Source organism: Melanerpes formicivorus, unplaced genomic scaffold (genome assembly GCF_026170545.1).
Source record: "Melanerpes formicivorus ecotype bairdi unplaced genomic scaffold, bMelFor1.0.p_v2 SCAF_43, whole genome shotgun sequence".
NCBI classification, from domain to species: Eukaryota; Metazoa; Chordata; class Aves; order Piciformes; family Picidae; genus Melanerpes; species Melanerpes formicivorus.
In genome coordinates, this window is record NW_027142395.1 from 4666625 (window position 1) to 4694153 (window position 27529).

General features: G+C 40.2%; 1 protein-coding gene across 6 annotated transcripts in view; it reads right to left on the minus strand.

The window, feature by feature from the left end:
- Positions 1–27529, minus strand: part of SRBD1 (S1 RNA binding domain 1) — a 157397-nt gene that overhangs the window by 60809 nt on the left and 69059 nt on the right. For all 6 annotated transcript variants that reach the window (XM_068158879.1, XM_068158877.1, XM_068158883.1 and 3 more), the window contains 2 exons: positions 20696–20787; positions 3439–3521 (listed from right to left, as the gene is read on the minus strand). In XM_068158879.1, coding sequence (XP_068014980.1) covers positions 3439–3521; positions 20696–20787 — 175 coding nt within the window. The remainder of the gene's footprint in view (positions 1–3438; positions 3522–20695; positions 20788–27529) is intronic.

Consider the following 27529-nt stretch of genomic DNA (forward strand, 5'->3'; position numbering starts at 1 on the left):
AGATTTAATACATGACTACTCCACCTCCCTGCTCTACTGTCATTACTGATAGCACAGCAGCAGCTCCTGCCCAGCAGGGTCACTCAGATGAGCATAAAACATTCCTGTGCTGTAGTTCAATTACAAAAGCCACAGGCTTCCTCAAGCAGGCTCTGCCACACCAGACTCTCACTTCAACCTCTGAGAAAAAAAAATCCCAGATCCCAGAAAAGACAGAGAAATTATTGTGTCTGCCATTGCCTTTCAAGTAGAGTAGTTTGGGACCTCTGGCTATCTTAAACTGATAGAGAGGCTACATCTCAAGTCAATCAAAACTTAGGCTGTTGCAGAAGCAGTAGCCCCAGCTCCGCTCCTCCCACAGGCTATGTGCTGCTTCTCCCCTCTCCCTCCCACTTTTGCCAACCCAGGACATCTCACTGCCATTATCAACACCAGGAAAGGACTGGGGAAGCTTACGTTTTGATCAACACACAATAGTGTGTGCAACCATCCCTCAAGAAACTGCTATCCTGCTTGTGCTTCCACAGGCACTGGCACCAGTGTACGGTCTCAGACTGCCTCTGTCTAATTGCAGGACTAATTGCTGTCTGTCCTTTAGGACAGAAATGCCAAAACCTGGACTTGTGAGATTCTTAAATACCAATTTCAGGGTGTTTACAAAAGGAGAGGTCATATCTAAATGCTAGATTACAGTTACAGTGGGTTAAGAAAGTAACTGCTTCTAGAAAAAACCCTGTTAAATTTTTGACGCAGCCTGGACATTGCCTATTTTATTCTCAAAATTAATTACAAGAAAAATCCAGTTATTAATCAAAATACAATAAAATCTTTCAAATTACCTTGGATAATGATATAAAAATTCAGTACTTGATATGTTCTTTATCTGAGGGATTATAACATCTGTTACTCTGGAACTCCCTGAACAACGCAACAGCTTTTCCCATGCCTGCCCTCTCGACGTGCCAGCAAGTGACTGCTCCCTCTGACAGACGACCGGTTGCAACAGGTTAATTCCTCTTCTACCTTCTTCCCTTCCAATACCATGAGAGAGCTCCCACACACAAAGGGCAGCAGAGTTTCTGACTTTTCTTTCAAATTTGCTTTCAGTAGTGTCACATAAAGCTCTAATACCTCAGAAATGTTGATGTCTTTGAACAAGCATTTTACAGCTTCTCTGGTGATACTAAAGAATTCCAACAGAAGGTGTACCTTTGTCAGAGGGTTCATTTAAATCATGATGAGATGTAAAGTACAGACAAGCTGGAAACGCACAATTTCTGAGGTCTACCTCTACCAGGATTTTAGGAATTATTTCTCTGATTTTTTTCACGTAACCAGTTTGGGCATGACCTTCTTGCTCCCTACAACTACCTGAAGGGAGGTTGTAGACAGGCGGATGATGGTCTCTTCTCCCAGGCACCCAGTACCAGAACAAGAGGACACAGTCTCAGGCTGTGCCAGGGGAGGTTCAGGTTGGATGTTAGGAAGAAGTTCTATACAGAAAGAGTGATTGCGCTATGGAATGGGTTGCCCGGGGAGGTGGTGGAGTCGCCGTCATTGAAGGTGTTCAGGAGGAGACTTGATGGGGTACTTGGTGTCATGGGTTAGCTGTTTGGGTGGGTTGGATTGGTTGATGGGTTGGACACAATGATCTTGAAGGTCTCTTCCAACCTGGTTTGGTTTATTCTAATAATAAAGTTTATTCTAATAATAAATAACACAGTTGAACATTTACTTGCAAAAGACCTGTGGTGGACCACAAAGTTTCTCTGAATGGGCCTATAACATGGTGGTTACCCCATGCTCTATTTCACTGCAAAAGTAAATGACACCAGCCTCAGTCATTGAGGCAGTACATTCATTGCAACATTCATCTCACAATAACATACAACCACCACCAACACTGTGCCTTTTTGCTTCAGATGTATGCTGGTACAATGTGCACGCAGACCATAAGCAGACAGTGAGAATTCAAAACAGTAACTTCTAGCCACAGAGATGAGAGCTCTTAATTCTTAAAGAATTTACAGAATAGTTCAAATAGTAAAATGCTCCAGTTTAGATTTTTTTAAGTAACTTTTAAAAAAATCCCACAACCTACTTCTCAGTGTTGAAATAGGATTTCAAGATTATTATTTTTTTGCTAAATACTTTATTTCCTTAAAGCAAGGACCAACAAAAATCTGTATCACTTGTCATTATGTTGATAAAAGCAACGGCTCTCCACAAATTAGGAAACCAACTATGCTTCAGATTGAAGTTCTTCCTTTTGCCAGATGACCAGCCCCTGATTTATTAGCTGTCATCACTGGAGCACATTTTTATTGAAATCTGGATACATATGTTATGAAATCTACAGTATTTCAGGCTTGCAATCTAATTTTCCTCAAAAAACTATGGCATAGATCATACTGAAAGAATAATTATATGTTACACCACTAAGTATTGCAGTTAGCAACCAACACAAGTATGTTTGACAGCCTGTGGCAAAACATGCAGGGCTTGCAAAAGCCACGCTATGCAATACTTTAACCAACTGAAATGTTGACCACAGTTCTTCAAAAACAAAACAAGCACTTCTTTGATAATTTCCATAGCATCTTTCTTTGTAATGTCATCTTTACCAGGGGCAGTAAGGGATTCTAGGCTGCTAATTGCCTTCTACCCCATTAACTCTCACAGGCTAACCTGAAAGAACAGATCCAGACAGTTCTGTGCTTTCTGTTCTGAATTTTGTTTCAGCCTTTCACATTTACTCATATTCTACATTTTCAAAAATACAGAGAAAAAGCACATGATGAATTTTCTTTTCTTTTTAACTATTTGGTGAGACTTAAGCACATCAATATTATGTTCCTGAATGGATGTCAATATGCTGTAAAATGATAGTAACTTACACACCACTTTTCAATACCCTTCACTTTATAAAAACACTTTGAAGGTAAATACTAGCTCTCAGAAATAACCTACAAAAACCTATAAAAATAAGAGTTGTCAAACATTTTCCAATTCAGCTTTAGTAAATGAAAACCTTTAAAACAAATGTTTTTATTACAAACTCCTAAGAAGGAATGCACCCAACAGTACAAATTAATGGCTTCAAAATGGAGGATCAATATCTCATTGTACTTTACACAAAAAGTTAAACCCCACTGCTGCAACAGTGCAAAAAAAGGAAAAAGCTTTACAGATCAGGTTACCTGTCTGATCTGATGTTTTTAATAGACCATACATCTGGCTACAGCCATTATAGTCACAATCGCAATTGTTAAAAGTGGTGATTAAAAAAAAAGAAGTAGTTTATGGCCCCTAGGTATTTATTCTATCAGCTCTACAAATGTCTTGTAAAGGAGACATAAACAGTTGGCAATTACAAAGCAGCATTTTGGTGTTGCTCTATAGCATGACAGGTTACTTAAATGAGACATATTATCTTACCTGATACATGCCAACTCCTATATGCTTGGGCTCGATTTTCACTAACTCAGCTAATGGGTCTTGGACGCGTCTAGCTATGGAAACTGAAAAACAGAATTACAAAACAACTGTGGGTTTTACCTGAAAAATAAGGATAAGAATTGCTTTTGATGATTTTTTTTTAAATCTTCTACATAATTAATCTTTTTTTTTTAAAACCTGGAAATAGCCAATAATATCTCAGCATTCTTTTTCACTGTTAGACATGGGACATGAAATATACATTAAGCAAAGCTTTTAATTGAATAATTAAACCCAGATCTAATATTTGAAATAGTAATAACAGTATTAAAAAAAAAAAAAAAATCAGGCCACAGAGTTAATAAATAGACCTGAGCACATTAAATTTTTCCCTTGTATCCATATTACATGGACTACATTTAAAATTAAACCCTGAAATATCCTTTAACCTTAACTCATGGACCTGTAGAAACAAACATTTAAAAAAGAATGGAGTAACTGTTCACAGACTTATTTAATGTTGCCATTCCTAGGAGAGACAGGCGAGGAAGAAGGGGTGGAGGGGTGGCCCTGTACATCAGGAAGGCACTAGATGACCCTGAGACGGAGATTAGGGATGAGCGGGTTGAATGCTTGTGGGTAAGAATTAGAGGGAAGACCAGCAGGGCAGACACCCTGGTTGGAGTCTGTTATAGACCACCCAACCAGGAGGAAGATGTTGATGAAGCATTCTATAGGCAGCTTAGGGCTGTCTCAAGATCTCCGGACCTTGTTCTCATGGGCAACTTCAACCTGCCTGACATCTGCTGGGATCTCAACACAGCAGAGAGGAGACAGTCTAGAAGGTTCTTAGAATGCACGGAGGACAGCTTCTTATCCCAGGTGCTGCGAGAGCCTACCAGGGGCAAGGCTATGCTTGACCTCCTCTTCACCAACAGGGAAGGGCTGGTGGGTGATGTGGTGGTTGGAGGGTGTTTGGGGTCCAGTGACCACGAGATAATTGAATTCTCGGTTTTTGGTCAAGCCAAGAGGGGCGGCAAGAAGACCTCCACTCTGGACTTCCGGAGGGCAGACTTCGGGTTACTCAAGGAACTAATTCAGAGGGTTCCTTGGGATAAAGCCCTTAAAAACAAAGGGGTCCAGGAGAGCTGGACCTACTTCAATGAAGAATTGTTGAAGGCTCAGGGACAGGCTGTGGCAATGTGCCAGAAGATGAGCCGCCGGGGCAGACGGCCAGCCTGGATGGTTCATGAACTTTTAATGGAACTGAGGGAAAAAAAGAGGGTGTATCACCTTTGGAAGAGAGGGGAGGCAACCCACAGAATGTTTAAGGATGTTGCTAGGTGGTGTAGGAAGAGAATTAGGGAGGCAAAAGCACACTTGGAGCTCAAACTGGCCTCTACTGTGAAGGACAACAAAAAGTCCTTCTATAAATACATTAATAGTAAGAGGAAGGGAAAGGACAACCTCCACTCCTTGGTGGACACGGAGGGGAACATTGTAACAAAGGATGAGGAAAAGGCAGAGATACTTAACACCTTCTTTGCCTCAATTTTTACTAGAAGGACAGAATGTCTTCCTGACAGCTGGCCTGCAGAGCTGGCAGAAGGAGCCAGGGAGCAGCACAGTTCCCCTATGTTCCATGAGAAGGTGGTTGGAATTCTCCTTAGCAGCTTGGATCCCCACAAGTCCATGGGACCAGATGGGATTCAGCCTAGGGTGCTGAGAGAGCTGGCAGATGAGCTCGCCAAGCCACTCTCCATAATTTTCCAGCAGTCCTGGCTCACTGGCGAGGCCCCAGAGGACTGGAAGCTGGCCAACGTGGTGCCCATCCACAAGAAGGGCCGGTTGGATGAGCCAGGGAATTACAGGCCTGTCAGCCTGACCTCAGTGCCAGGCAAGATCATGGAACAGGTCATCCTGAGTGCAATCACACAGCACTTCCAGGATGGCCAAGGGATCAGGCCCAGCCAGCATGGATTTAGGAAGGTTAGGTCCTGCCTGACCAACCTGATCTCCTTCTACGATCAGGTGACCCACCTGGTGGATGTGGGGAGGCCTGTTGATGTAGTCTACCTGGACCTCAGCAAGGCCTTTGACACCGTCCCCCATAGCAAACTGCTGGCCAAGCTGTCAGCCCATGGCTTGGACGGGAGCACACTGCGATGGGTTAGGAACTGGCTGGATGGCCGAGCCCAGAGAGTGGTGGTGAATGGTGCCACATCCAGCTGGCAGCCAGTCACTAGTGGTGTGCCCCAAGGATCAGTGCTGGGCCCCATGCTCTTTAACATCTTCATTGACGATCTGGATGAGGGCATTGAGTCCATCATCAGCAAATTTGCTGATGACACCAAGCTGGGGGCAAGAGTTGATCTGCTGGAGGGTAGAGAGGCTCTGCAGAGGGACCTCGACAGGCTGGACAGATGGGCAGAATCCAACGGCATGAGATTGAACATATCCAAGTGCCGGGTTCTGCACACTGGCCACAACAACCCCATGCAGTGCTACAGTCTGGGGTCAGAGTGGCTGGAGAGCAGCCAGGCAGAGAGGGACCTGCGGGTACTGGTCGATGGTAGGCTGAACATGAGCCTGTAGTGTGCCCAGGCTGCCAAGAGGGCCAATGGCATCCTGGCCTGCATCAGGAACAGTGTGGCCAGCAGGAGCAGGGAGGTCATTCTGCCCCTGTACACTGCACTGGTTAGGCCACACCTCAAGTACTGTGTCCAGTTCTGGGCCCCTCAGTTTAGGAAGGAGGTTGACTTGCTGGAACGAGTCCAGAGAAGAGCAACAAAGTTGGTGAGGGGTTTGGAACACAAGCCCTATGAGGAAAGACTGAGGGAGCTGGGGTTGCTCAGCCTGAAGAAGAGGAGACTCAGGGGTGACCTTATCACTCTCTACAACTACCTGAAGGGAGGTTGTAGACAGGCGGATGATGGTCTCTTCTCCCAGGCACCCAGTACCAGAACAAGAGGACACAGTCTCAGGCTGCGCCAGGGGAGGTTTAGGTTGGATGTTAGGAAGAAGTTCTATACAGAAAGAGTGATTGCGCTATGGAATGGGCTGCCTGGGGAGGTGGTGGAGTTGCCGTCATTGAAGGTGTTCAGGAGGAGACTTGATGGGGTACTTGGTGTCATGGGTTAGCTGTTTGGGTGGGTTGGATTGGTTGATGGGTTGGACACGATGATCTTGAAGGTCTCTTCCAACCTGGTTTGGTTTATTCTAATAAAGGTTTATTCTATATATTCCATACTAACATAATTCAAATATCAAATTAATTGCTCACTTTGAAAATGGTTCTTGGACTTCGCTAATCTAAACTGCTTACCAAAACACATCATTTGACAATCTGTCATTGTTATAACCACATTTAAGGGCAAAAAGGAAAAACAAAAAGGGGGAGAGAACTATTTCCACCATTTCTGATGCCATTAAGAGTACATGGGGAGAATTTTTGGTCCTCCAAATATTAAATCAAGACTCTAATCAGCATTTGTAACTCTTCTCCCTCCCACAGGGTCATTTACTAGAGCCAGGTGTTTCCTCAAGAAGAAAAAGAAGTCAAAGTCAAGATAATCCTCAGCCCTTGAGGAATAGCAGCTATTCTTGATTAAAAAAAAATAAATTAGCCAGCTTTGAAGTATTTCTAACTTGCCTCAGCCTTTCAGTGTAGATCAGCACACTATGTGACTTCAGTAACTGACAACCATAATAGGCAAGCTCAGGATGCCTGGGTAGAAGAGTGAGCAGTGAGATGGAACATGAACTGTCTGAACAACAGAACTCAGTTCAGTTGGAGACCTGTACCTAGTGGAGTTCCCCAGGGGTCAGTACTGAGACCACTGAGTCTTATTCAACATCTTCACCAACAACCTGGATGAGGGGATAGAGTACTGATGAAACCAAACTGGGAGAATTGGCTAATATACCAGAAGGCTGTGCAGGCACTCAGGAAGACCTGGATAGACCATAGAGCTGGGCAAAGGGAACCTAATGATGTACAACCCACGTAAATCCAGAGTCCTGCATCTAGGGAAGAGTAATCCCACACACCAGTATAGATAGAGGCTGACCTGCTGGAAAGCAGCTCCATGGAGAAGGACCTGGCATGGACAAGTAAGGTTTCTCTGGGACAGCAGTGTGCCCTTGTATCCAAGGAGACAAATGGTATCCTGGGGTGCATTAAGAGTACAGCTAGCAGGTCAAGGGAGATTCTCTTCCTCCTCTACTCTGGTAAAAGCACATCGGGAGTATTGTGCCAAGTTCTGGGCTCCTCAATTCAAGAGGGTAAGGGATATACAAGAATGTCCAACAGAGGGCTATGGGGATGATTAAGGTACTGAAATATATGTCTTATGAGGAAAGGCTGAAAGACTTGGGCCTGTTTAGTCTGGAAAAAATTAGGACTGTCAGGGGATCTTGTTAATGTTTACAAATATCTGCAGAGTGGGTGTCAAGAAAGTGCTAGTCTCTTTTTAAAGGTGTCTATAATAGGACAAGAGGCAACAGATACAACTGGAATTCATAAAGATCCCACTGAGCCTCCTCTTTTCCAGGCTGGATACTCCCAGTTCTCTTGCTTTCTCCTGTGAAAGGCACTCCAGTCCCTTAATCATCTTTGCAGCCCTAATTTAAATAGCACCTACCACTACTGCAGGGTGTTAAGAGTTTTCACTTTTAAAGACTTGCACTGCTAAACACACAGTTAACATGAAGTTCACCACATAGTCATGCAAGACTCCTCATATCCTTTGCTGTCCATTTTAACACACACTGACAACGGCAGCTTGCTAGATAGGCTCAGAAAGCACTGTGCTGGTGACATCTGATATGCCTGTTTTCTCTGATAGATAAATTCTGAATTCAAAGCCAATCACATACACCTTCCTGTTAAAAAGAATCTCCAAAGGTTAACCAGTCTGAGTACACCAGTTATCACTTACACTTATAGTTTTACAGCAGAACGTCTTTCCTATACAACAATTCATATTAATTACTTGGAAATAACATGTGTTATCTATTGTTCATTAGCTAGCAAACAAAAGTGGAACAAAACATCAGTGAAAGGAATATTGATCCAGACCAGGACACACTTGAAACTAGGTATTTCTTCTGAACACACTTATGTCTAGGTGCAGGTACTCTGTTTTTATTTCAGCAAGCTTTCTAAAACTCAACTTGCTTAAAAGTTACAAAATGCTTTAGAGAATTTTCTTTTTGTTCCACCTAAGGGCAAAACACATTTCAAAAGTTGCATTTTAGCTAACCTGAGAGCTAATGTCTCTCTCTCTACTTTCATTACATCTTTTAGAAACAGACAACTATATGGATAGGTTGATACAGAAATTTTCCAAGCATAATGTTCTCTTGTGAACACTCAATTAAAAGTAAAAGTTAGACTCCTTTAGTCATAATAACTAGGCTGACAACACCATCATATACCTAGGAGGCTTACAGCAGAGAATTACGGCCTGATCCAGCAAGGCACTTCAGATGCATGTCAGTATTCCCACCAGAACCAGCTGAACTATTCATATGCATAGTTACATAGTTAAAGTGATTTGCTGGATCAGGCCTAACAGTTACAATAATGAAGCACGAAGATCAGCTAGCAGTCAGTTATACAATTTAAGGGATTCTGCTCCTACAGTAAATACCACTAGGGATAACTGACCTGTAGAATTCCCACTAATGTCATAATTGTAGTCTAGAACTATTCCAATTAAAAAAAAAAACACAATAGGGAAAGGCGAGAGTTGCTCACATTCTCTCCAGCCACAAATTCAGTCAAGATTAGCATCTACCATGTCTTGTACAGGAAAACCCACTTTTCCTTTGCTACAGTACTAGCATAAAGCAATAGGTTTTTGTAGAGGGCAGTGAGACTCCACTCTAGAAATTTGATCCATGTGGATGAACTCTTACAATACAAGGGGAGCCTTACTGAAATCATGGTGGCTCTGCAGAAGTGAAATGTCTGCCACTGTGGACCAGGCATAGTAAAACATAATGGTCTTAGCATTTCCCCCTTTGTGGTCGGTTGAAGTTTCTCCCCCCAACATTAACTTTGCCAGACCAACTCAGTTAGAAGCAAATGAAGCTGTATTTACAAGCAAAATCTACACTCTACAATGGAATGCAATGAAGATGTACAAATATACAGGATTTACAATATTATACAGAGATTTACAATTAATAAACAGCTACTCGCTTCTCCCTCCCTGCCTCACCCTTACCCCCCTGTACAAAAGGAACAAGAGAAAGGAGCAGAGAAGTTAGACTTCGCCAAGGCCAGCCGATAAGCAGGTTCTCTCTCCCAAGCGAAATGAAACAGCCAGAGATCAGAAGAGAAAAGGCAAGAATTGTTATGGTACAGTTCCTCTTATTCTAGATATTTACCCAATTAACTTGTTTAGAATACTCTTTTGTTTTCCTTTTTACACCCAACAGTGATTTATTTATATTTTTCTACTTTTCTGCTTGAAATCTGTAACTAAATTGTAAAGGCATAGCCTAAAACCACCACACCCTTAAAAATCAAACCAAGACATTTCAAAGTTGATTGTTCCCCTCCCCCCTTTTAAAAAACACTTACTAACCAATTTTACCCTAGTACAAGTATTGCCTAAACCTATTTGTTTATGTGTTTAAAATATATTTCTGGAATGGCTAAAGAACATGCCTTGTTAGATGAGCGACACTGAAACAAGTAAAGCATTCTTGCTTTTACAGTTGAGATATGCTTCACTTTGCCTTAAGCAAATGCAAAACAAATTATATGATGGCATGCAAGGCAAAACCAGAAAATCAGATTTTAAAAAAATAATCAGCAGAGCCAAAACCAAAATGTTTGAGATGCCATTCTATAATACATTAGTCAAAGTAAAATGTGAAAAACCCTATTAAGTATTTCTATTAGAAAAATCACACCAAATCACACTATTAGAAAATTGCACACCAAATGCAAAGCTCCGAATTATCAATTAAAAAGAAAACATCATTGCAACACTTGGAATTACAGTAACATACTGTGCTGCCATGCAGTAAATCCATGTGAAACTGTAAAGCTTGGGGGGACAGAACTGCCCACCTTGTCCTCTGACTTTAATGTAGATCAACTGCTCCTTCAAATCCAGGAGAAATAAAGGATGTTACAGAAAGCATATCTACTGAAATCTTCCCATTTCATTAGGACATTTCCTGCCATTTTGTAAGAAAGGCAATTTAACTATTTAACAGTCTTACCTGACTCCATATTTTGACTGTTTGACAAGACAAACCTGCCAGATACTTAAGTATTTTTGTCTGTCAGTGGTAAAGTGCAGCGACGGGGGGGTGGGTGCGTGAAAACCTTCCATGAACTTGCACAATTTATGACAGTCTCAGTGTTTGATCTTTGTAGAAAATAGGGAATTCTATTAATAGTGAAACTGCAAACATTTTAAATTACCTGACTACTTCAGTCTTAAAAAGATCAAATCTCTCTTAATTCCAAACTGACAAGTTCAGAATTAAAGACTATTTTCCTTACACACAGATACCACATAACTTTGTTTCCACTAACGCCTTCTCCAGTACACGATACCATTTTTCACAGGGATTAAAAAGGAGAGAGTTTCCAGTCTGGAATACTGGTAACAGTTTTCAAGCTAAACCTTTTCAGACTAATGATGGAAAGAAGTACCCACTCTGAACAGTGAGGGGTAAAACCAATATAGCAGGCTTCCAACTACTTCCATAGATGGTATCTATACAAGAGCCATGTCATCTGCCAGCACTAAAAAAACCCAACAGAACTAGTGCTTATTAGCTATGATACGTGCCTCCCTTCAGCAAAGGAATAGGTCTAAAGCAATCATTATGACCCAAATCAGACGTGTATACTATTTGAGGTGCAAAAGCAGCTAGAAATCATGTCAGCTAGATAAGAAAATTTACCATAAACCATTTCAAGTATTGTGCCTGTTTTGGGGTGAGCCTGTCAAATTCTGTGTTCAGATAATCACCTATGAAAATGTACTCCTTTTCCATTGCTCTGTGTAAGTGCCACACCATAAAGCAAAAACTTAATAGCTGCAGATACAGAGCCTGAAAATGAATATACAAAGTTCTGCCAAATGCAGCACGAGAGGCTGCCAGGAATGATTACGGGTAGAAGAAGGACACAAAATAAAATATTCAATTTCCTTTGGATACAGTGGTGCTTTAATGTTGCTTCTTGCCACTGCAAGAAGAAAAACATTTTTGGCCAGAAGTCCAAGATTTCACTCCCTCCTTTAAACACACAGGTCTTTATATAAGGATAAAAACATGTCCCGGTCAAAAACGGTGACAGTTTATCTGCCTCATACAAATAGAAGCATTTGCTTATGTTTTGAAACAATGTGAAGATTCCAGATGTATAAGGGGCTGTGAAGAGCTTTATAAATGTTTTACAAACAAATGTATGACAACCACAACTTACTAAGGCTACAATTAGCTCAACCTCAATCTTGCCGTAAATGAGAATGCTGTTCTCATTTCATTCTTTCCATTTCTTCATTTTCTTCACTATTTAATTCTTGCTGAGACATGCTGACTCATCCCCCTGACCCCCCTATTAAATTAACAGTTCTAACTTAAAAATCTGAGTCAAAACTTCAGTGTCAATGAAATTAATAATTTCAAGTTCAATAACTGTTAAGGTTATTAGAGACTAACTCAAAAATGCATGCCTAATTACTGTCAATATATCATACCAGAGTAGATATGAAAATATTACAACTTATTTAAATCCTCTTATAAAGCCTATTATTGTGCTCAAGATCAATTACTCTCCATAAGTATCTGTCATACTATTTATTAAGTGATCGATTATTCAGGTTTCCTGAGTCCTAGAGGCCTTCTATTGTGCTTTCTATTCTATTGACCTGAATTTCACCCTCCTTGCAGAGGATACAGTGAAACGTACAGTAGTCTTTTCATTAAGCATTCTTTCTCAGTAGGTCAGGATTTGTGACACAGTTTTGAATCCTCATATATCTTCTCAGTGGGTTTAAAGTATGCAATTTATTTTAAGCAACTGCTCAACAGCTGCATTTCATCCAAAATTCTTCTGTGGCAAGTGGGCAGGTTTTTGTTTTTAAAAGGTTACACTTCAGTTTACTTTTAACTCCATAAAACTGATAATCTGTTATTTGCCTAAGATTAATGAAATAGTGAATGACAGTGTTCTATTTATTTACTGCAGAAATCTTTAAAAGGGATGGGTTGAATACAAAAAGGAAGTAATAAATATGTATCAAGGAAAAAAACCCTCGACAAGTGAACACTACAATGCAGCTTTTAAAAAAGAAAAAAAAAAAAGCCCTATTTTTTCTTAGAAAGACATTTTCATTAACTTGTCTAAGTATTAATAATTTCTGCATCACAAGATAGTCTCCCTTGTTTTAGTCAATGTGAGATGAGAGTCAAACACTGAACTGAAGCCTGATGTGATTTCCCTGTCAGAAGGATTCTGTTAATTCAGAAAAAAACTTTCTCCCTCTGTTCAGTTTAAAAGGCAAACATCATCAATATGCTTTTCACATTCAGAATACCATTCCTAATTTTAACTATATTAACATGACACTGACTACTGTTACTACTAGAAGTGTACTTACATGATTAATTTGTATCAATGATACAAAATAACCTTTCAAAAGTGACCAGAATGCCCTTTCCCGTGCCTATAGTAAGAAAAGCTGTCTTGGTAAATTATGGAATATACTGCGATATAAAAAGCAAAACAAAACTCCTCAAATTGAAGGGCATCTTTGTACTCATTGAAACTGTGGCTCCATGCTTCAAAGCGGCAGCATACGCTTCTAAGGAAAATACACACAGATATGCATAGTTACATCCAGAAGGAAGTAAACATTTTTCATAACTTTTATGCTAAAGGGATCTGGCATTACCAGAGCCTGGACTACTGCTCTGCCTCTGGAGATGGCTTTTAGACAGAACTGTTGGGGTATTTTCAATTTGTTCAGAAGCACTGAAAATGGTGCTCTGTAAATAAAAGGTGGAGCCCATTTGCTGAGCTTAAATCTATCTAGGACTTAAGAAATAGGTAAAGGAGAGGAAAGTCAGGTGAACTGGGTTGCAACATAGTGTAATCACTCAGCTTCTATACAAAACCAGAATTAACTGGGTTGGAAAAGACCTTCGAGATCATCGCGTCCAACCTATCATCCAATACCATCTAATCAACTAAACCATGGCACCAAGTGCCTCATCCAGTCTATTCCTAAACACCTCCAGGGATGGTGACTCCACCACCTCCCTCGGCAGCACATTCCAATGGCCAATCTCTCTTTCTGGGAAGAATGTATTCCTAACATCCAGCCTAAACCTCCCCTGGCACAGCTTGAGACTGTGGCCTCTTGTTCTGGTGCTGGGTGCTTAGGAGAAGAGACCAACCCCCACCTGGCTACAACCTCTCTTCAGGTAATTGTGGACAGCAAGAAGGTCTCCCCCGAGTCTCCTCTTCTCCAGGCTAAACCACCTCAGCTGCGTCAGCCTCTCCTCACAGGGCTGTGCTCCAAACCCCTCCCCAGCTTTGTTGCCCTTCTCTGGTCACCTTCCAGCAACTCAACATCTTTCCTAAACTGAGCATCACACCTTTGCACAAAGCACACAAAAATGACACATCATTTGCAAACTAGCGTGGACGCAGAGAATTATCTTCAGTTTAAAAGCTATACACGGACAGACAATTCTGTTAGCATAGTGAAAATACTGCTCAAAACCAGCCAGACAAAATAGTTTTCATGTAGCTCAAAATAATCTTCTGGTTTAATTCTATAACAAGGCAGAAAATTTGAGGAATCTAAATGGCTCTCGATCTTGCAGATTACAAAAGATCAAGCTCCTCTCCTTGAGCCTACTACTACACTCTACAGTGCTGGAGGAAATAACAGTGAAGTTTACCAGAACATCTCTCACATATGCCATGAATTTTTACAGAGACTGGAAAATGTTACATTCTTCTCTAGAACAATAAAGTGAAGACTATAAACATCTCTATGAGCTGTGCAACAACCCATTCAGGGCTGTCCCACTACTTTGGGGCATTTTTCTCTCTCAAAATCATGATGCAGGCACACATGACCATGCACAACTGTAGGAGTCCCAGTCATTTCCAGACCATCTGCATTTAGGAACTGTTAGCAACTGATTCCCTAAAACTTCTATTGAAACTGTAAAGCTTCTGCTCATTAGTCAGAGTCAGGTCCTTTGGGGAGGACTTTCTCAATTGCTAGCGCTGTTCACTATCCATTTTGTTTGTAACCACTGCACCTTTTCCCTTCCAACGTAATACATTTACACTCATTCTTAAATGCTACAGAATACAGCAGATGAAAGACAGAATACAATTTCATCCCATACTGCTGTAATTGCACACAATCCAACTAAACAGGCTGGCAATAGGTTTTCATACATAAAAATTCACCACGTTCCTTCTTTCTCTTCCTGAAAACTTAAGGGACTTGCACCAATCCTCTACAATTATCTGTAGAAGGAAGCTTCCACTTAAAAAACAGTGTGAATGGTTTAACCATAAGACTTCTGTCCAATAAAGTTTTTGAAAAATGACCTTCTCTCCCAAGTAGCCAAGGGGAAGTACTGCTCTTTTAAGAGGATGAAGAAATTAGTTCAAGTAGACATCAAGGCACTATGTCCCACACATCTAATCATAAAATTGTTTTACTTTCCTTAAGATAAAGTCAAAAGAAATTACATTTTTTCCAATCTCTACCTTCTACTTGCTGGCCGGTATGACAGCTCTGAACTGTATGTCTCTATCTTTAACAGCACCTCAGGGAACAAAACCCTGTAGCATGACAGCCTCAAAGTCCTAACAAGCCCCCCAAGCCTATAAGGCTTTCTTTTCCAAGTGAAAGTGCAAGTGGTGTGCTGAACTTTGCACGTACAATAATGCAATGTATTCTGCCCTGTGGAGAGGAGGCAAGCACATGGGATTTGACAATGCTAAAGCAAGCTGCGTTGTGTGACCTTTTGCTCTCTTGGATTCTTTTTTGTTCTCAGGAATCATCCTTTAGAAGCAACGCAGTTTCTGTACTGGATCATACCTGTGCATATGGCATGACACACATGCTTGCCCTGTCAGTATTTCAAATCCCTGCAAGAAAGTAACTTTATGGAATATTTTATCTATATTTGTTGCTTTCCTAACTAGGTGATACAACTATGTGGTCTTGACAGAGAAACACAGGACCTTCAGGTATGTGAGGAAAATGAGGATTTCTTGGAGATGCTGCACTAGACTAGCCCAAATATGCTGCTCATTTCAGCATCTGAAAACAGAATTGATAATTGAAAACAAAATGCATGATTGCATTAAGGTATGGAAATAAATGAGAACTTTATCTTTGAACACATGATATTTAGTATCTTAAATAACATAATGCCCTTTCCCACCCCTCATCCCGTGTTTAAAGCATTCTATTTATTTAGATTTGTCTGTTTTCAGAAATCAGTGCTATAAAGTAGCATTAGGCTTTTTTTCCCCCCTCTCTTCAAACGGTAAAAGAAACAAGAGATTGCTTATTGTTAGAGCATTTAATCTGAAGATGAAATGTAATCAATCACTTCAAAGAAATGAGGGTATTTCTCATTTAACATAATTGAGCATGTATTACAACCAGGGTAAAATCCCAGCATGACTACTGCCTCATAGTAGTTCTTCACCATTAGTCCACAGTTTCACCAGAATTCAGTTTCATCTGGTTCTTAAAGTTATTGGGCAACATTTCATCATGGTATCCAATTTAAGAGGTGGAAAGACTACAGGAAAAAAATTCTCGTGTGCATACGCCAAACAATCAATGAATCCTTTATCCTCCCTACAGTAAGGTCAACAAAGCCACCATAGCTGACCATATCTTAAAAAGCTTTCAGGCATCCAGGAAATACATAAATTGTGCATTTATTTGTGTCAATCCTTAACACAAGTCATACATACTTGCACTTTCTATATTCTCCACCTGTCCCTCCATACCCTTCCCATTTTGCCTAGCCAAACTTGTTGAAGCTAACAAGCACTTCCAGCACCACTGAACTGCAGGCATGGAGAACTGCTAAAATAGAGAAAAAACAGAATGCACAACAGTGTTGACACACTGCCCAGACTCTTTACTTCTCATCCCAGAAAGTTTATTTTCATTAGGAATACAGGTACTGCATAACAAAACAAACTCATGGATGAAATTATATAGGACAGGAAGAAGGTAAAACAAAGATAATGTCAACCTTCAGAAAATCATTTAATTCCAGAGTTCACAGCCCCAGTGACAGCAACTGAAAACAGGTTGATATTGGTTATCACAAAGTCCATCTCTTCAAGGAAGGTATGCTTGTCACCACTGAGTTCAGGTTTTTTTCCTTCTCCTCATAGAATACCACATCAGGACAGTCTTCTCAACCGCTCTGATAACAAAAGACAACTAGTGGCAAGGAGAATTACTGGCAAACCTGTAGCACAAAGTAACAGTTCACTGAGCTTGGTACTTAAAACTGGTTCAAAGGGAAACTCGCATCCAGGCCATCCATTAAAAGAGAGGCACAAGCAAATGTCAGCCACTGAGACCTAGAGTAATCCAAGACCTTATTGACAAGTTACAGTGAAAAGCTCCTACCTAAAGCTGCCATGAATAAAAGCTAGCCAAAGGTTAAGTGTGAAATGTTACACTGATTGTAGCTCAGGAAACTGAAAAATAAAAGGGGGAAAAAAGAAAGAAAAAAAATCCCCCCAAACAATCCACCAAAAAAAGAACAAGAGAGCCAAGTAAATATGAATTCAACAGTTTCACAAAAATTCCATCAAATTAAAAATTTTATTGCTTCTCCAAGAGGATGGCCAGAAGACAGCTGTTGAGGTAGAAACACAACTGCAGCCACCCATGGGGCCTCACAGCTTTTTCACAGTACTGTCACTAACTCCAGAGAAGGCAGTCACAAAGCCTTGAGGGGGTATAAATAAGCTTCACAAAGCTGACCGACATTTCCAGCTTGCTAATCACTCTTTTTTATGGTGTCCAATCTCCCTACAAAAATTCTCACCCCAAATCCTCAGCTTGTCCATAGGCACACCTCACACCTTTTGGGAAGGAAGTCTTGTATTCCTGTCTCTGTCAAGATACAGCCCTATCTGAGGTTCATCAAGAAGCTTCTGCTACTGAACTCCAGGAGTTTGCTCTCTAGGCAAAAGCATCCTAATCTGCTGCAGCTGAACTTCCTCAGCCTATCAAGTAGGAAATCTTTTTATTGCTCTGGCCTATAAGCCTCTTATCTCCTAATTCTGTGAGGCTGAGCAATAGCCGTTCTGCTCATTAATCTGACAATGACTATCAGATGGGTATATATGCAGCTTCTCATACTACTCAAACACAAGTAACTAGGTTTCATCAAGTTCCTTGCTATCTACTTAACTGAGCTCCAATTCACGAGATTTTACAGCAACTAAGAGTAGCACCTTCATGAAATACTCCGATTTGGTGCTATTAAAGTTTTACAGTAAAGAATTTATATTAGGAGCCAATATTGCCTAGTTCCTGAAAGAAGGTAGCCACCTCTGCAGGACAATTCTCAATTTGTGAACTTTCTCAATAATTTATTATAAACCCATGTCATCATTCATGACCTTCAAAATACTACTGAAATGGGAGAAAATTAACAACTAGTTGAGCTCTTGGCTGAAATAACATCTTTAACACATCTATGAAAGCCTAAAAGTTGTTGAGTTCCCCTCTATATACAACACTCAGCCATGGAGAAATTAATAAAGTAAAATTTTTACTCAGGATTGATGTCTTCTTTTTCTACATGAACTGGAAATTTGCTACAAACAGCTGCTAAACAGCGCTACAAATGTGACAGAGATCATATCACAAGATGCGAGAGTAAGTTCTCATATAATATGCATTACTTAATATATACCTGATGGACAAAAATAGGCCTAACTCTGTAATTCAAAACACCCCAAACCCTTCTATAAAGTTTGTGTTGAGAAAAATGTTAAAATGGCAAACTGCATTAAAATCACAGAGATGTCACATCAGTTGTACCTTTTATTTTAACTATAAATGTCACACTTCATCATGCAGCTGTCAGCTTCCTTTAATGTACTAAATGCTATCATGTAAGCACTGAACCTGACATGATATAACACAATAATTAAAAAGAAAAAGCGAGTCACTTTTGACACCATGTCACTTTTCTGTTTGCTGCAAATTAAAGGAAAAATCAAAAACACAGAAGTAAAAGCTAGTGAAGAAAAAGTTTGCAAGAAACCCCAAACATCAGGTATTGTTTCCCTCTAATGTTATGTCATATTTTTATGTTCAGCTGTGAAAGGTGTTCACAGATTAAGCACAGCTACTTACAAATTGACAGAAAAAGAAGTCAAGAAGAAAGCCCAAAACTTCTGGAAGGACTATTGTAGTAAATATGCTTCTAGTTGTCATTTCCATAATAGTTGACATCCGCGGAACTAAACAATTATTTTTTCCACTTTCGATCTTACCCTTTTTCAGTTTGTATCCACTCTGTTTTACTGCTGTGGCATGTTAAAATTTGTGACGCTTTTCAAACTACAAGCAATGGCACTTAAATTGTGCCTGAAGTAATTTCTACTAATAATGGAGAAACTATGAACTCTAGATAATTAATACTGAAATTGGTCATGTATTGCAAGTTTGAGTTTCATTCACTGTATTTGATGCGCAACACTAAATAAAAATCTCTAAAATGTTAAAACATTAATTTCAGACAAGAGGAAAATAAGGTACACCTGGAAAAGCATATTGTTAGTGATGAGAGCTCCTCTTTTTCATTGTTTTTCTGTTCATTTTCATCAATTCTAAACCCACAACATCAACAGAAAACAAACCACCAAAATCTTTTGCCCAAGGGAATTAGTGGAATCCATCACAAATACAGAATTGCCACACGCCTGATATTCACTATGGTCATACCATGACACGTTAAAAACTGCAGCCCAGGGAAGAAAAAAAATCTTCACCGAGTCTGTTCACAGGTAGGGAGGAAAGAATAAAGCAAAACAAGCTAAAGACCTGTCCTGTAAAGGAAAGGACTGATAAAGAAATTTGAAGATTTTTTCCTGTAAAATCATTCGCTTGAAACAGTGAGTTAACACAAATTCCTTTTTCCCCCTTCATGAAAATGAGGAAAGGGGAACGTGCAAAACTCTAGAAAGCTTCACCTCAAAATACCATGTAACTTCAGAACTGTTTTCTACTAACTTCCCAGGGACTTTCACAGAAGTAACCTGCTAGAGTAACACTAAAATTAACAGTATAATCTTAACGGGGAAATGTCTATATATGAGTGTTCCTGCCTTTTTCAAATACCGCATGTTTTATTGAGTACCATAGCAAATTGCAGGAAACCCCAAGGAAAAAAAAAGCTAAGGTAGATTGAAAAAAATACAAAAAGACACACAAATAAAAATACACAAATTAAGTAATCAAAAAATAACCTCAGACCTGTACATACAACTGTCTTCCAATAAAGCAAACCCTTGAGCAGAATTTGGATACCAACAAAGCTGCCAGTAAGTTGCTCTTTAAAGACTACTTTTTAAGTAAACACTGAAAATTTTAAGAGTGGCAACAGTTCTACATATCTAAGAACTGGGATGTATTATACCTCAGTGACATTTATTCTCAAGTAGATAAATTTTTAAAAAGAAAAACTAAACAGTACTTCTTGAAGGCTATATTCAACTACATGAAGACTTCAAAGTGATCATAACAAACATACATCTTTAAATTATCTGTTCTATTCCTACATCATTTTTCTAGCCCTTGAAGCATTCAGTTATTGTTACAGACGTTTTTGTACATACAAGGGACAAAAAAGGGAAGGTCTGCCTCTTGTGTGCATGGACATGTCCAGCTGTGAAAATTTATATGATTGAGTGGTGATATTAATCCCCATAAATTCCTAAACCAGCCTATTGAAGGAATATACCCACAAGAACCTTTACATTACAGGCCTTAGTGGAAGATGATGTTATTGATTTTTCATATCTAGGATCTCAAATGTGAAATGATAGAAGAATAAAAGAATAGAAACAAAACATCAAAACATTTCACTTTTTAAGCTTTTGACTGTTATTATACTTAACATTATAAACAACACAGTCCAAGATCTGAAAATCAAGCTCTGTGGTGATAAAACTAAATACACTTCATACCTGCACTTCGTAGGTTAGGGTCTAGGTCTGGCATTTCCTTGGATGCTTCTGGACTGACACTGTAAATAGAAGCTCCTGCCTCACTGACAATGCTGAAAAATAAAGTGGTGAATAATCAAAACACCAAACAACTTAAAAACACAACTGAAAGACATAGCAAGTGACTTGATTGAATACTTGGATGTTTTTTAAAGCCTCACATCTTAGAAATATTTCGAATCAATGAATACTTACAAAAGCAAGGTAGTACAGTCAAGGCGGGGGGGGAGGGAAGGGGGGGAAAATCTATTTAAGCCAAAACACCCCTTCCTGCCCTGCAACACTCATTCTTTTTCAGTCCTTACTCAATTATAATTCTACACTGTATGTGATATCAGCCCCTGTAGTAATGTTACAACAGAGAAAACAAACACAAGAAGTGTTACCATAAGCAGATCGGCAATCCGGCTTCCACTAACAAAACAAAAACCTACCCAACAATTTCATTAAAAAGACCTATATTCTAAAGTCTAATATCAAACTACTACACACATCCAAGTCATGAGCTCACAGATACATGGTCAAAAGCTAGCTGCCTAAAACACTCAGAAAAAAACCAACAGCTTGATAGAGACTGAGCTGCAGCTGGATTCTCAGCAGGCTTTAACATTGTCTTCTCCCTGCTCTCACTGCCATCCCCGAAGAAAAACAGCCTGCATGTCTTCAGTAACTTACAGTACAGTTCATTTAGCTACTGCACACCTCAAGCTCGTTCAGTAATGATGATAAACTCACCAATTCAAACACATAATTAAAAACCTCTCAAGTGCTCTAGTTCCACTCAAGAGAAAAGAGCAATCAAGTATTCACAGCGTAAGTTTATTTTCAGCTCTGAATTTTTTCACAAGTGAATTGACAGTATATTTCTTCAAATAACTTCAACAGAACTTGAATTTCAGGCTGATAATTAAGGCATCTGACAGCTACTGCACTGGAGAGGAATGTGATCAGTTTCAGAACTATTTTTACTTTTACTATTCCTGTCTTAGAATAACCCCGTCTTTGCTACAAGGAGGGAAACTACAATCTTTAAGAGCCAGACCTTTCAATAAAAATCATAACTTTTCTTCATATTGTTTTAAATTTAGGCTGTAAATTTTCTAAGAACATTTAGTAGATTTTATTTTTTTTAATAAAAACCTGATACCAGAAGCCCTTCCTGGAAGCAGGAAAATAGCTCAGAGATAAAGCGTATTCTTATTCAATGCTCCAACTATGTTAACAGTAAATAGTGTAAAATGTAGACATAAACTGCAAGAATTTCTTACTGTTGCTTTCACAGATTCCCCCCCAACCTCATACACACAGAGATTTTATAGTTAGTTGAAACTTAATGAACATTTCAATACTACAAATAGATTGCATCTTTCACTAGAGAATAAAATCCTGTTCTCTTTTATATTAGCATAACTCTAAATCCACTCAAGCAACAGTTTATCAGGAAAAAAAAACTGCTCAGATCAGCTGAATGAGGCAAGTAGAAATAATACTATTTCATGAACTTTTAAAAAGATTCTGTGTTATAGGTATTCCTTCAGCACAGACGATATTCCAAAACCAGCCCTGTAACAGCTCAGAAATAAGGTCATATCATATAAACTTAACTGCTGAAAAACAAGTATGTTGACAGAAGCCTCATCAAACTTATTTTTCTGACTAACAGGTAGGTTACAGAACAAAGCAGCAGAATGTATTTCTTAACCTGTTCAAACCTTATAAAGGCAGCATCTGGCAAATGCTTTCTTTTTGGATACTGCTTCCAAAAACCACATATGTTAGCACATACTTCTATGTGATTTTCACTAATCACTTTTCAATCTTTGTATTCGAACAGATCCAAAAAGTAAACTCTCTGCAACTTCTAAATACATTAATATTACACTCAGATTAAAAAAAAACCCTCAGTGTTTTGCACACATTTTTACAATGCTGTATAAGCAGTTATTACTGTAAGTAATAAGGAGGTTACAGTACTTTGTATAGTGAAGAAAGCCAAAGTGACCCGGATGGCACTTTAAAAACATTTCACGTTTTATTGATCCTCATAAATGCTACACTGACAATTGTCAAAAGCGAGAGGGCTGCAATAACACTGTCACTCTACAGCAGCAAGTTAATTGCACCAGATCTTATTTTAGGCAGTAAAAAAACACCTCCTTGCTAAAATAAGTAAATAAAATCAAACTCAGAATGGCAGAAAGAAACATTTGAAGGGGCAAGAATATTTACACACTGAGGAGAGGAGGAAGCTATGTGAAAAACTATCTGAAGCGGGAAAACAAGATTTAAAAAGCACTTTCAGAAGCAGTACACTGGATATTCGACAGCCACTCTGAGATGGCTTTTTATACGTATGCACTTATTGAAATATTTGGTGTAGCAGACTTGGAAAGGGTGGGGGGAGACTTTCCATTCCTGTAGACCCCCTCACCACTGTGCCCAAGAGAGTGAAACCTGGACCTAAAATAAATTTGTTACCCCAAGTAAACGCACAAAACCTCAAGCTCCAAAGAAAGCGTTCTCTGATTCATTCAATCATAGTCAGACAAACTTTACAGACCTATTAGTGGCTGTCATGTGGTTTTATTTAGGTTTTGTAGCTACAGTAAGGTGGTTATTAGCTTGGTCCCAGTACTGAGATTATAAGCATAACAGGTATGGGGAATTCTGTTTGCAGTTGTCACAGATTTTGCCTTTTTGTAACTACACATGAGACAGTCATTTTGACTCAAAGATATTTTAGTTTTTTGTTTTCTAAATTCTAGTAATTCTTTTTGAAATGGGGAATGCTATATGGAACAATTTAAACTAATGTTGTAAAATGCTCTATGTCATTGTGGTGGTTTTAGGCTATGCCTTTAAAATTTAGTTACAGATTTCAAGCACAAAAGTAGAAAAATAGAAATAAATCACTATTGGGTGTGAAAAAGAAAACAAAAGATTATTCTAAACAAATTAATTGGGTAAATATCTAGAATAAGAAGAGCTGTACCGTAACAATTCTGCCCTTCTCTCTTCTGATCTCTGGCTGTTTTGCTTCACTCAGGAGAGTTAACCTGCTTATTGGCTGGCTTTGGCTAAGTCTAACTTCTCTGCTCCTTTCTCTTGTTGCTTTTGTACAGGGGGGTAAGGGGAGAGGCAGGGAGCTCTGGTCCTTGACCAGGGAGTATTTATGTCAAGGCACATTAAGACAGAACCAAATCTGCTTAAATCAGTAGGCAACAAAAATTTATTACAAACTACTCTGGTACTGTTGTCAAACTTTTCCCCATCTCTTTATTTAAAGGATCCAATTATCAAGAGTCACAAGAAAGCCCTCGTAACAGTTGGCAAAAACTCTGTATAGTTTAAGAACTTGAATTCATTTCTACATTGACTTTTTAAGCAGGTGGCAATATGATATGCTTATAGTATATGAATGGACAAGCTTCAAAAACTGCTGACTTATAAAAAAGGCAATTAAACAACTCAGGACTATGCCTCCATACTATCTGCTTTCCACGTGAGCCATCCGACAGGTATTTTTTTTTTCCCCTCAGTGCCTAATCTCAAGCTTTTGAAAGTTAAAAGTGCACAAACTGCAAAGCCACTAGGCAATATTTCAGACAATATTTCACTAGACAATATTGCACATTTTCATTGTGCAAACAGGCTTGTTGCATAAAAATTAAGCTTTCACATACTGCATCTGTCCCAGTCACATTCAATTCACATTTTAAGCACTGCTAAATCAACATTATACATATTCCACTAGCACCATCTGGTGGAACCTCAGCTTTCTGCTACAGACCATGGAGCAAACTTCCTACTCATCTTACACGAGCATTATGTATTTGCCACGAAAAGATAATCTGAAGGCCTTCAGATTTTCAATCTCTCAATTTTTTCTTTGTTTTGGGGTTTTTTAGAGGCAAAAAGGCTTTCTTGTAAAAGGTAAAGAAAACTAATTGAAGAATATTTATTTAAAAATTAATTCAGAGCTACTCTACCCCTACAAAAACACATCATGATAAAGGTTACATGTAACCAACAAGTCACTAACAGTTGTTCAGCTATTTCTATTTACAATTTCATCTGTATGCAATGGCACATTTTTAAAAACTTAGTAAGGTTCTTCAGCATGTTGTCACTGAAAACCTTTTCAAAACTGTGTATAAAAAAAACTCATGTATGTGTAATGAAAAAGCTGTATCAGGCTAGAGACTTCTACGATTAAAGATGGATGCAGCTTCCTGATATTTTCATGAAGCTTACTAACTTTTCAGACTATTTTACTACACTGAAGTAAATTTCACCACAGTCAAATGCAACAGCAGATTAATAACCAGGAAAGAAAGTTTGCCTAATTTTACATAGCTTACTGTTCCTATAATCTCCAAAACCTTGACTTACAGATTGAAGCCTTTAAGAAACATTTAAGAAACATTTTAAGAAACAATACCAGTACAATCAAGAGATGATACTTGGAAAGAAATCATGGCCACTCTTAAAGCAAAGGGTATTTCAATCTCAAAATGGGTCCAGATCTTCCTATCTGGTCATAAAACAATGATCTGTCAAAAATACAACTCCCTTCACAACCACAATTGCAAAGTTTTAATGAACTCCTCTAACCCAGCTTTCTACATGTCAACTGGCATGTACATCCTTGTGGCGAAGGCACATTATGCCCCGATACTGAATCTTGTCCCAGCATGTGGGCAAGTTCCCCCTCCCTCCAGGAGGAAGACAAAAGCCAAGGCATTAGCCAGGCTTGCACGCACCCAGCGCATGCAGCGCTCGTGCTGACACCAAGTATGGGCATAATTCTAGCTTCACGCTTTCTATAGGCTGAAGCCAGTTGCTTATGAGAGTGCCCATTGGTCAAGCCCAGCCTCGAGGAATCTATAAGTATCACCCCAGTTGGTAAACACGTTGCCCCCCCCCCCCCCATTCACTTTGTCTCTGTGCTTGCTCGAGAGAGTAACTCTCGAGCTGCAGCCTTTGCCATTGAGCTTATTGTTGTTAGCTTCTGTTATACATGCACGCATACTGGAAGCGTCTGCATCGTTAAGAAGCCTAGAGGGAGGACCTTCGCTGAGTTCAGCGTTGCTGCAGCCAGCCAGTACCGACCAGGAGAGCCCACCGTGCCACCGGAGGACTGGACCAACCCCCGAGGGTAAGATCTGCCCAGTTGCCGGGGAGAAGGGACTTGATCAATATTCGAGTCCACGTATGCTTAGCCCCGCCGTAGCGGGAGAGAAGCCGCCGAGTGCCGCTCTGAGCCCTGTGAATCTCAGGGAAAACCAAAGCATTGTTCGTGCTTATACTGCACCGAAGCCGGGACCACTCTGAGAGTCCTGTTGCTCCTTTAACCTCATTAAACGAGAATCCGCCGCCTAACGCAGCTGCATTCTCTCCCCCAGGCTGTTTGCATCAGCCCCGAGAACCGCCGTGGTTGGGCCGACCCCCGTAGCTTCGCCTGCTTCCGTCGTCCGAGCCCACCTACCAGCCACCGTCGTCCCGCCCTGCCGTTCGAGCCGACTTCTGAGGGCCGACCCTACGGACCCGACCAGGACCGATCCCTGTTGTCTGAAGGGCATTGAGTATCTCCCACGTGCTTTCCATCCACTAGCACTCAGTTCAAAGTATCCGCGTCTAGCAGAGTAAGCGCTGACGCATAGAAAGATTGTAATATTGCTGTGTATAGCCAGAAGCCGCCCGCGTCCCGCCGAGTCTCCATCTAGTGGCCAAGCGGCGGAACTGCACCCTTCCTTATATAAATATAGAAAGGGTTTATAGATAGTTCAATTACGTTATAACACTAAGCCAGTTGTGGCATCTATTTCACGAACGTGCACTAGAACATGTATATAAGTTGGTGATTCATCGGTTATTAATAGTTTGATAATTATTAAAAATTATTATTTCATAATTCATACTTCATATTAATAAATTTAATAACCTTTTCACCACAATCCTTCAGAAATTTGTGGCTTCCACAGAAGGCAGAAGTGCAGAAGGGTTGAAGGATTATTCAATGTTATCTGTTAAAATAATTGCCTTAACAATCACAGAATCATAGAATCAATAAGATCAGAAAAGACCCCAGAGATCATCAAGTCCAACCTGCCACCCAAGACCCCATGACTACTAAACCATGGCACCAAGTCCCACGTCCAATCCCCTCTTGAACACCTCTCCAGTGATGGTGTCCCACCACCTCCCTCGGCAGCACATCCCAATGGCCAACAGCTCTCTGTGAAGAACTTTCTCCTTACCTCAAGCCTAAAATTCCCCTGGCACAGCTTGAGACTGTGTCCTCTTGTTCTGGTGCTGCTTGCCTGGGAGAAGAGACCAACTGGCTTACAACCTCACTTCAGGTAGCTGTAGACAGCAAGAAGGGCTCCCCTGAGCCTCCTCTTCTCCAGGCTAAACAACCCCAGCTCCCTCAGCCTCTCCTCACAGCGCTGTACTCGAGGCCTCTCCCCAGCCTTGTTGCCCTTCTCTGGACACCTTCAAGAGTCTCAATGTCCTTCTTAAATTGAGAGGCCCACAACTGGACACAGGACTCAAAGTGTGGCCTAACCAGTGCTGAGGACAGGGCACAATGACTTCCCTGCTCCTGCTGACCACACTATTCCTGATGCAGGCCAAGATGCCATTGGCCTTCTTGGCCACCTGGGCACACTACTGGCTCATCTTCAGCCTACTATTAACCAGTACCCCCAGGTCCCTTTCTGCCTGGTTGCTCTTCAGCCACTCCGACCCCAGCCTGTAGCACTGCATGGGGTTGTTGTGGCCAAAGTGCAGCAC